The sequence below is a fragment of the Vicugna pacos genome, chromosome 2 (genome assembly GCF_048564905.1).
Source record: "Vicugna pacos chromosome 2, VicPac4, whole genome shotgun sequence".
NCBI classification, from domain to species: domain Eukaryota; kingdom Metazoa; phylum Chordata; class Mammalia; order Artiodactyla; family Camelidae; genus Vicugna; species Vicugna pacos.
In genome coordinates this window covers 34,925,520-34,937,190 of record NC_132988.1, presented here as the reverse complement: position 1 = coordinate 34,937,190, position 11,671 = coordinate 34,925,520, and the positions used below count along the sequence as shown (strand labels likewise).

The 11,671-nt window shown below is 32.3% G+C and overlaps 1 protein-coding gene across 3 annotated transcripts in view; it reads left to right on the top strand.

Moving 5' to 3' along the window:
- Window positions 1-11,671, top strand: part of ADAD1 (adenosine deaminase domain containing 1) — a 66,284-nt gene that overhangs the window by 2,139 nt on the left and 52,474 nt on the right. For all 3 annotated transcript variants that reach the window (XM_072938104.1, XM_072938087.1, XM_072938095.1), the window contains exons 4-6: window positions 2,084-2,251; window positions 6,505-6,573; window positions 10,389-10,514. In XM_072938104.1, the coding sequence (XP_072794205.1) occupies window positions 2,084-2,251; window positions 6,505-6,573; window positions 10,389-10,514 (363 nt within the window). The remainder of the gene's footprint in view (window positions 1-2,083; window positions 2,252-6,504; window positions 6,574-10,388; window positions 10,515-11,671) is intronic.

Genomic DNA, 11,671 nt, shown 5'->3' with positions numbered 1-11,671 from the left:
ATGAGTATTCTGTGATAATGATGCCTAACAAAAATTATGGTCAAATTTGGCTTCTGAAATTTAAAAATTAGAAGTGAAAATAGCACATTATTGAGTCTCTGCAAACTTTTCTGTTTTCTCCATTCTCTACTAAACTGCTCTCCCACCAGAAGAATCTGTTACCATACTGGGTCTGTGGAAGGCTGCAGGAGTACAGATTAGTAAAAGATGGGAAGAAGCTTCTGATTTTGTCACTTTATGACTAGTGATGTGGAAAAACTTTTGGAAAGTGGAGGGACAAGAGAATAAAGTGCTCTTAAGAGGCATTGACAGGCTTAAAGCATGAGAATCAAAGCACAATCTTTTAAAAAAGAATCTGTGTATGTGTATATAAGTGTGGGTACTTGTGTGTATATTTATACACACACAATCAGGTAGTTTTGTTTAATTTTCTCTTCCTGATACTAACTTTTGCTGGTAGGGTGTCTCAGAGTTAGTATCTTTGCAAAGAATTTAAAGCTTTCGAGATTTTTAGTAAATGTTGTCATACTGAAACAAAGTTTCTAGTCATTGTTTTGGATGAAATAACAGTAAATTAACAGGTGACAAAAATAGGGTCTTAATATAGAAGATGGAGTTTTTCTAGATCCTGTCACTATAGGTTGGATTACTTCATGTGATTAATACAATGGACTGAATTTCTGTATAACTAGTTTGCTTTCCTCCATTTTTCTCCACTACCCTTGGAAAATGTAAACTATTGGTCACAGTTAAAAAAAAATTTTTTAGGGCAAATCTTCATTGATCTGAATAGAAACTACTGAAAAATACAACTCAGTGATTGTTAATGGTGCTCATTTTATGTGCATAGTACTAGTTGAATAATCTAATTCAGTAGGTTTGGTAGAAAAACCAGAGAATCAGTATTTAACAAGCTCTTTAGTATGGATTTAGATGATCGTAAGGTTTGAGAACCTGACATATAAATAGAATGGAGCTTAAAGGCTCTGACACAGTACTCACTAACAAATTTGATGTGCGGTGCCTCCCACTTTAGAATCATCTGGGCCACTTGTTAAAAGTATAAAATAGTCTAAGGTTTAGTAAATTTGGTTTGGAACCCAGCTGATCATGAAGGAAGGAACTTGGAAAACAGGTCCTAAATGTTGGAAGGAAAGCAGTTTACTCTGATGCAGTCTGGAGTTGCTTGTAAAATCTTGGTGTACATCTTAGAGGAAAACCCAGCAGTTAATGTAATGTGTGAAAAGATAAGATAATAAAATAATAATGAGGCTTATGTGGAGTAACATTGTACATAGCCATTTGTAACGTAACCAGAATGGAGACTTAAGTTTCTTAAAGACCTTCTGTAGTCTGAATACCAGCAAGTAAAACTTGAACCAGGAAATTCTTTGGCCTTTTAATGTAAATGATTCTATTTCATCAGGCAGATAGGAAGACAAGGTAAATGCAATTAATTGTATAAAGGTAATTTTTCTGAGAATTTTGAATGACTTGACGTTCAGTTTAATTCTTTAGCATATTTTTTATTATTACTTATTTTTCGGTTTTCCTTGAGAATCCCCCTACCACTCTAAGGCTATGATGGGTAGTTGCTTACCATGACTCCCTGATAGGAGCATAAGATTTCTTCACAGGGATTCCTTCTGTTTGGAGCTTATAACAGTACTGAGGCACTCAGAGAGTAGGAGAAATTCAACTTTATGAATATTGAAGTTTGAAAGAAGAGAAACGTTGCTAGAGGCTCCACATTTACCTCTCATTGGTCATTTGATAGGTATTTGGATGCTTACCATTGCCAGGCACTATGCAAGACACTATTGCTCCATGCGTGACATGTACCCTGAAGCTGGCCCTACTGTTCATGCTAAATCTGGGACCAGAACAGCTACTTGAAGGATTCCTCAGAACTAGCTTAGGGGCCCACTCAACTTTGCTTTTAAACTGTATTGGCCCTATAAGAAAACTGATAGGCTGAGATAGTTTTCTACACTTGTACTGGAATATTTTCCTATGTAACAGACATCTTTTGCAGGATCATGTTGTGAAGTATTACAGCATTCACTCTGAGTTATTTTTTAAGGTAATGTCATGGGACCGTATTTTGCTTTTTGTGCTGTGGTGGATGGTATTCAATACAAGACTGGACTGGGACAAAATAAAAAGGAGTCTAGATCCAATGCAGCAAAATTAGCTCTTGATGAGCTTCTACAATTGGATGAACCTGAATCAAGAATTTCAGAAACATCAGGTAAATATTCTTGATTATAAAGTAGAGTTTGTAAAATGTATCATTTTCCAGAAAGAGTCACCTGAAAGATTTACGTTAATGAAGGGTTACTTGTCAACTACAACAAAGAGGTAGCAGGATTTATTTGAGAAAATAATGGTTTGAGGTCACATGGAAAATAGATTGAGGGTGTAAACTCTGGAATTAGATTGCTAAGCATTGAGTATTGACCCTGGACAGACAAGTTATTTGCCTTCTAAACCTAAGTTTCATCACTTGAAAAATGGAGACAAGGATAGATACCTCCTATGTCTAACATTAGGATTAAATAAATAATGCATGCAGAGCTTTTAACCAGTACCTGGTGAGGAGTAACATAATCAAACGGCAGTGGTTCTTATTAAATATTTATTAATTTGAGGAATATAGTAAACTTAGCATAGAAACAGTTTTTGTCAATATTGACTGCATGTTAGATTACATTTTGGTTAACTATAAATGAGGCAACTTAAGAAAAACATTTAACTTTGATTTAAACAGTGGCAGTAAATTCTTTTTAAATTCAAATCATCTATTTATTTTACTGCTGGATTTGTAAAATTTGTAACCTATTTTATTATTTCTTTTGTAACGCTTTTCTTAAGGTTATTTTCTTTAAGTTCAATTCTTATTTCATATATTTTAATTTTTCTATTGTTTAGTTAAAACCATTATTTAATAGTTGAAAATGATTTATTTTGCAACATCTCATAAGTTTTGATATGTAGTCTTTTTTGTTGTTTTCAAATAGTTTGTCATACTTTTGATTTAATAAGTACTTAGGAAAGTATTTTCTTAATTTTCATATTTCTGTTCACTATCTTTGAGATTTATTAAAATTTTTAGAGCTAGGTATGATGTTTTTGGTGTCTTAAACATGGTGGCAGTTTATTAATGGAAATTCCTTATATGTGGTTATTTTATCAGCTATTAACCCACCTAGTTATGTCCCCAGCAATATTTTCCCAGTTTCCTTTCAACTATAACGTGCAATTGAATCAATAAATCAGTGTTTTGAGAATGTGTTGAGTTCAGAGACTATGGTAAATACCAGGAATCCAGAAACAAATAAGCCCTGTCCTCTACCTTCAGGGAACTAAAATGCTTTGTTGAAATCAAGTTAAAACTGAGCTATAGAATTTCCCAAGCATCTGATTTAATTACCAGAAAAGGATACTTATGATTGGCTTCTCACGATAAATGCATTTTCCCTAAGGGTTTTCAAAATGTTTGTCTAGGGCTAGTAGATGTTTTGCCGTGTGAGCAATGATTTTTAGTGTCCAAACATTTATCTCTTCCCTTTGTGAAAATTAAGGTAGCATTTTCCCATTATCACTGATGCCACTTTTATATTCACCGTCTTCTCAAAAATTGCCAGTAGTGCCTTAATTATGACTAGAAGTTGTTTAGTAAAACTTTTTTATTGGCATAAAGCCTGGAAGTAATAAGGTCATCTTTTCACTTATGACGAGCCACATTTTCTTCTTTAAAATGTTTGTCTTAGACAGCCAAGTTTAATAATTTATTTTTCTTTCTTGTGGAGAGATATGGAAGTAAGTGTTGAGTATTTATTTTTTTTCTTAGCTGTTAACCTTACATTTGTTTTTCTAGTCTCCTCCACATTCATAATGTAAAATTTTAATTTTAAAAACTTACTTAAAAATTTTTTTTAATTCTAAATTCATCAAAATTAATTTTCATGTATATCTTCTTTCACATTTTGTACATGGTGTTTTAAAAAATATAGTTTTTTTAAATTTACTATAGGAAAACTTTTTTGCCCTGATTTTTTTCAAGGGCAATATGATTAATGATGCTATGATAGGTTTTGAAAATCTAACACTGTCTGACACAATGAATCTGGCTCTATTTCAGCACCTCTTAAAAAATCATTTAATAATGTGAAAGTAATGTAAACTTCTTATAATGCTATATTTAAAAATAAGATTTACTGTCTTAACCATTTTAAGTGTACAATCCAATAGTACTGATAGCAATAGTACAATAGTGTTAAGTACATTCACTTTGTTGTGCATGCAATATCCAGAATTCTTCATCTTACAAAGCTGAAATTCTATACCCATTAAACAATTATTCCTTATTCACCCCTTCATCAAGCCCATGGCAATTACCATTCTACTTTCTGTCTGTATTAATTTGACCATTCTGGTTACCTCATATAAGTAAAATCATGCAGTATGTGTCTTTTTGTGACTGACTTATTTCACTTAGCATAATGTCCTCAAAATTTCTCCATGTTGTGGCCTGTGTCAGAATTTCCTTTCTTTTTAAGGCTGAATAATAATTCTGTTGTATGCATAAACCACATTTTGTTTATCCATTCTTCTGTTGATGGACTTTTGAATTGCTTCAACTTTGGCTGTTGTCAATAATGCTGCTATGAGCGTGGGTATACAACTATCTCTTTATATCTTGCTTTCAGTTTTTTGGGTTTTATACCCAGTAGTAGAATTGCTGCATCATATGGTAATTTTATGTTTAATTTTTTTGGAAGAACTGCCATATTGTGTTCCATAATGGCTGCACCGTTTTACATTCTACCCACAGTGCACAACGATTCTTTTTCCACATCGTTGTCAAAATTTTTTTTTCCCATGTGCTTATTGGCCATTTGTATCTTCTTTGGAGATATGTCATACTCAAGTCCAATTCTCATGAATTGGATTGTTTGGTTTTCTTTTGGGTTTTAGGCATCTGCTATATATTCCAAATAACACTTCCTTAGCAGATAATATGATTTGCAAATATTTTCTCCTTTTATGAAGTTTTTAATTTTGAATAAGTCCAATTTTTCTGTTTTTTCTTCTGTTTCCTGTGCCTTTGGTTTTATATATAAGAAATCATTGCCAAATCCAGTGTTATGAAGCTTTTCACCCCTGTTTGCTTCTAAGGGTTATATAGTTTAGCTCTTTTACTTGGGTTTTTGATCCATATCAAGTTAATTTTTATATATATATTTTTAGCTAAGGGTCCAACTTCATTCTTTTGCATATGGATATCCAGTTTTTCCAGCATCATTTATAGAAAAGACTCTTGTTTCCCCCATTGAATGGTGTTGGCACTCTTCTTTAGAATCATTTGACAACATATGTAAGGATTTATTTCTGGGTCTCTAGTCTGTTTCATTGGTCTGTGTGTCTGTCTTTATGCCAATACCACACTGTTTTGATTACTGTCACTTTTGTATTAAGTTTTGAAGTGAGGAAGTGTGAGTCCTCCAACTTCTGCCTATTTGTGTATGGTGTTTCAAAATGCAAACCAACTTATACAGTCACATTTTCTTATTAATTGAAAGTATTGTGCTTGATAAATAGGATTTAGTATTTTTAGTTTTAGTATCTTTAGTTTTAATTCCACTTGATCCTTACTCACTGAGTAAATGAGAAAAAAATCCATCTTTCTCAGTTTTTAAAGTTCTGTTTATCTAAAGTCCAGAGTGTATATACCTAACTATAGTCAACATTTGCTTAACTAATGTGAACCCCAAGATGACATTGTCAATCTTTCTTTGCTGATTTCTGTGTATTCAGCTAGTTTCCCGTTTTACTCAAAATGAAGTCCAGAGTAGCAGTTCTATTTGTTTTGTCTTTTTGAATGATTCTTGAGAGATACTGACTACACTAGTCGAACCTTTTCTCTTGGAGCCTTCTCATTTAAGCTTTTCTTATCGTTTTTTGTCCCTTTGGTTTAGTGTCATGTTTCTTTCTTGTTTTTCCTGAATTCCCTAACTTAGGAACCAAATTGGAAAGCCATTGCTTCTCTGATTGAGACTGAAAGCTTGGAGAACTTTGAAGTATTCCCTTAGAAAATACTCTGGTAAAATAGGATTAAAATGATAATTTTTAGTTATTAAATTTTTGGTAGAATATTAAATTTAAATGTTTACCTGCTGTTACTGTAAATATGAAATTGTTCATAAGCATTCAAAACAGAGTTTGAGTTAAGTGATTTTCAGAATGTTGCATCTATTACAAAGCAAGTTATATAGTAGCATAAGACTAGGGAACCCAGACATGTGTTTGGTGTTTGTATAATTGATTTCAATATAGGAAAGACATGTAGCAAGGCTGAGCAAATAAATAATTGATGGCCTAGAGTTGGCAGAAGTATACAGTAAAAAATGATCATTCTTGGATTGCTATTTTATAAAGAATAGTATGATAACTGCTCTTGGAACACTGAAGTTTCATTTTTCCTTACACTTTTGTTTACAGGTCCTCCTCCTATTCCTGCCGAACCTCTTGCCCCACCTGAGCCAGTATATGTTTCAAAAGTACATTATGGTAGGAAAGACCTTTATAATTTTTAAAGAAGATTAACTGAATTAAAAATTATAACAACATGTAATTAAAATATGCATAAGTCTGAAAATATACATTAGTTTTTATTTTTACTCAAACCTGTCACACTTCTACAAAGAGGAGTATTTCCTTCCATACTCTGCTAAAAATTAAAGAAATAATAAAATTGGAAAGGAATGATGATGAAGAAATGGCTTTTTTCTTATAAAGAGATGGTTCATCATATCATGTAACTGCTTTTTTGAGAATTCTTTGCTTTGGTGGGATTGTCATTAATGAAAGCCAGTGGCTTTCTGGTGCTTGATGGTTGGGGTATTCATTTCAATTAATCTGTTCACTTTCTTTTAATGTTAGTTGGCACTCAAGCCCAAGAAAACTGTAACTGCAGTTGAAGTTACTAGTTGTGTGACCTAGGACCAGTTACTTCTCTATACACCTTAATTTCTCTGTAAAATGGCTACAACAATAATTACCTTATAGGATAGTTGTAAGGATTTAATTATTTATACATGTAAAATACTTAGATTGATGCCTGGCACACAGTAGGGTGCTCACTAAACAGTACTATTTTTTTCAACATTTTTTTATTGAGTTATAGTCATTTTACAATGTTGTGTCAAATTCCAGTGTAGAGCACAATTTTTCAGTTATACATGAACATACATATATTCATTGTCACGTTTTTTTTCCGCTGTGAGCTACAAACAGTTAAGGGCTATTATTTTTTATAATATTTTATTTTACTCAACATTATTTGGTAATTATTGTATGCTTTTCCCGTTAGATTGTGAATCCCCTGAAAAACAAGAAATTATCCTTAATTTGTATACTCCCTACATGATAGTAACACTTCACTTCAAAGTTTAGAGTATTTATATAACTAAAATGAAAAAGAGTGTTTCTTTGTCTTTTTCAGGTCTGAGGATTAGAATTTGAAAACACTTTTATACCTATTCCAGCTTGGTTTTCCATTGTCTTTCTGAGACACAGAAAGGCTGTGTACGTTTGTGTGCTTGTTTGGATTAAAAGGACCAGACCAGGGAAAATAGGCACATTCAAAAGGCAAAATCTCCAATTAGTTAAATATAGTCACTTGATCTAACAGTCACAGGAATTGAGGAACGGAAGGGCAGTGAGTAATCAGTCTAACGGCAGTGGATATGGGAAGGGGCTCTAGTCTTTCTTTTCAACCTCTGTGGACATTTTTGATAAATAGTGGGATCGAATCCCATGTCAGTGATTGGCAAGTAATTTAGATTACTGTTACCCTGAGAAAACATCAATCTATGAGGAAGAAAGAATATGTGGTTCACAATATGTTTAAAGAAGTACTATGCTTAAAAAGTCAGGTTTGGTAGGCTCAGGTAAGGAGTTAAAAAGTTAAAAACTGACAGTTTTCTGTCAGTCAGAAAAGGGAGAGCAAGCATTCTTCAGGCTATGGGTAAACACAGGAGTTGGATGTTACCGATTTGAAGATAAAAAGATTTAAGACTCAAGAAAATCTCCTGAACAGCTCCTTTGGGGCCAGTTATGTAGGGTATCACTATTTCACAGCCTGTCTACTTTGCCCTATTTTTACTGGACTGTGTCTTCACTTAATATAGGGATGTTTTGGCTCTGAAGATAGGTTCAGGTTACTCCTGATACTAAAGATCACTTGAAATTAGCAACTTGAAATCAAAGAGATGGTGTTAATTAGCATTATCTATGTCGTATTTTCTATCTCATTCTTCACTTCCAGTTATTTGTGAGAACATTTTATTTCCTCAGCAGCCAGCACGTATATATAGGAAAAATGGTATTGCACTTACTTGTTATTCCTTCACATGTGTGCCAATAAGAGATAGATATAGTAACTAAAATTTGATTATATTCACAATATTCATTACTTCCTTCAACACCAAATTTTAGGTCAAAAGATATATCATGATGGATGCTGTTAACTTTCAGATGTTTTTTATGATATTCAAGTACAACCTTTTTAATATACAGCAAAACATTTTCTTGTCACACATGTAATCTTGTTCTGTCAGTACTAATTGCAGTGTAGTTTTCTGTTCTATCATTACACAAAATAATTGCTGACTCTGCTATCTATATAGAACATGATTAAATAAATTATAGTTCATTCATTCTGTTGAACCATGAAGAAGAAGGAGGTAACACTAATATCTACCCTTGAATGATGCCCAAGACCAAGTAAATACAAAAAGTGGGTTTTAACAAGCCCCAGTTTTTATTTTTTAAAGTGATGTATATTATTTATTTGTTTATGTTGTTGTTTATCAGAATATCCAGATTGGTAATAGTGGTTGCATTTGGAGAGGGAAACTTCAGAATACATATCTCTTGTATTGCTGTTTCAATGAAAAAAAGTTTAATTTTAAAATATCATTAAACAAATTGCTTCTCCTGTATTTTAAGTTTTTGGTAATAAGCAGAGCCAAGTTTTTGATTACTTCTTATTCATATTTTTACTACATGAACACAAAAAACTAATTTTTATACCACATGTTGATGGTTTTACCAATTTAAGTGAAATACATGCCAGCATACAATTATAGTAATAATTTACACCTTCACATTGTATGCTTTGTGCTTAGATAAAAGGATATAGCCAGTAGTTCTTTCTTCTTTCCCTCAGTTTCATTTTGTATTTATGTTTGTGATGTTCTTTCACTCTTTTTGATACTGTGACTTTACCTGTTTTTGCCAAGAAGAGAGCATTAATGATATTAACAAAGAAACATTCCAGTTTGACAAATAGTAAACAAAAATATGTAAATGGCCTATGAAATGAGTTACATTAGCTGAGACTACTAATGTTAAATTTTTATCATTTGTGTGCTTCTTTAATGTAATTATTAAGCAGATACAAAGGATTTCTGTGAAAACTATAGTTAATTATACACTTCATATGTATATGCAGTGCATGAGAGCAAAGCTGTTTCATTACTTTTTTCCTCTGAAGATAAGATGGACTGAGAACAGTTTGCTAGACTACTTAGCAACCATCATGCAACATCAGGAACTATCAGTGGTTTAGTAAACAGCTCAACTTTGAGAAATACTATATTAAGTGATTCTGTAACTTCTCATTCTCTAGAGTAATGGTTCTTCCTTAGGAATATGCAGACATACACACACAAAGCAACAGATGGCCAAGGCACTCTCTCAGAACCTCAAGATCTGTCATACTAAAAAAACAAAATCCATGAGTAACTTTTGAGGTATATTTTTTTGGTTATAACTTCTATGGTAATCCTAATTACTTAAAACTATCTCCTGTCAAAGTTTGGAATGTTTTTTAGTGGGAACATGGAACTATATCAAGAGTGTAAGTGCTTAGTTCTTTTCAGCAGTTCTCAGTGGGGCAAATACTAAGTGCTTTGCAGTGGTTCTCAGTGGGGCACATACTAAGGAGTGTATTTTGATTGTCACAATAATTAGGAAAGACTGCTGACATTCACTGAGATGTTGCTTGTCCAGCAGTGTGAGACAGTTTTATATAACAGAGAATTGTCTTGTGTCTTGTGTGACTTTTTAATATTTCATCAAATATTAATTAGTAATCTCCTAATATGTAATAGTTAACACATCTTTTTACAAGAAGCTATCCAAAAAGCTCAGTATGAGTGGAACACTTTAACATCTCAGTCAAGACATGAATTATAAATTTTCATACATATCTCTATAAACTATTAACCCATTCAGTCAAAACGTTATAAAAGAAATAATAGTGGGCCTCTGGGAGAAAGCACAGTGTTCTTCAAATTCATTTGATTTTTTTTTTCTAGAAGGGAGACATATTCAGTTTGCAAAGATTTCACAGATTGTTAAAGAAACATTTAATCAACTAATTTCTAATCATTCACAATATCTGAAATGTAGCAACTCATTAGCTGCTTTTATAATTGAAAGAGGTAAGTGAGTATTTGGGATGTGTTTGTAAGAAAACTATTAAATAATTTAATGATCTGAACTATACTATAGTAATATTTTTATTAACTATCTTTGCTCCTGTTGAAAATGGTCCTGCATTGATTTTAAGTGGCCTTTTCTAGTAGGTGTGGGTCATTAAACACACAGATTATCAAAGGTAGGAATTAAGTATTCTAATCAGGAGCCAATAGAGAACTACAGAATAGTGAAATGCGAAACATTTTAAACAATAACTATGTTGGAATCACTACCAACCTGAAGCTATTGAGAAGACCTATATAAAAAGTAACTTTTTTCATTTTCAAGTAAGAAAATATTAAAATATGAAAAATCATAAATCTCTGGTTTTCCTTGAATATTATGATGTGATTCCAGTTACATTTTATCTTCTGTTTATCCTAATAGATAAATAGATCTAATGATCAAGAAATCATAAAGCATTTTTATATGCATTTCTGATATAGATGATACACAGATAATTTGATACTTGATTCCTATTCTTAAGGATTTTTTGTGACCTAGGTGGGAAGAGAAGATATCTATGATTGTTCAAGAGTCAGCCTTAGCTTGAGATCATGGAGTATATGATACCTGCCTCTGTGCTTTTTTGTTCTTTCTCAAGATTGCTTTGGCTGTTTGGGGTTTTTTTTGTGTGTGTTTGTATACAAACTGTATGTTTATTTGTTCCAGTTCTGTGAAAAAATGCTGTTGATATTTTGGTAGGCATTGTATTGACTCTGTAGATTGCCTTGGGTAGTATGGTCATTTTAAGACTATTCTTCCAATCCATGAGCATGGAATATATCTTTCCATCCATTTATTTGTTGTCATCTTCAATTCTTTCATCAATGTCTTATAGTTATCTATGTATAAGTATTTTACCTTCTTGGTTAGATTTATTCCTGTGTATTTTTTTCTTTCTAATGCAATTTTAAATGGGATTGCTTTTTAAACTTGTTTTTCTGATAGTTCATTATTAGTGTATAGAAGTGCAACAGATTTCTGGATATTCTGCATCATGCAAACTTTACTGAGTTCATTTATTAGTTGTAATAGTTTTTTAATGGAGTCTAGGGATTTCTGTATATAGCATGTCATCTACAAACAGTGGCAGTTTTACTTCTTCCTATCCAGTTTG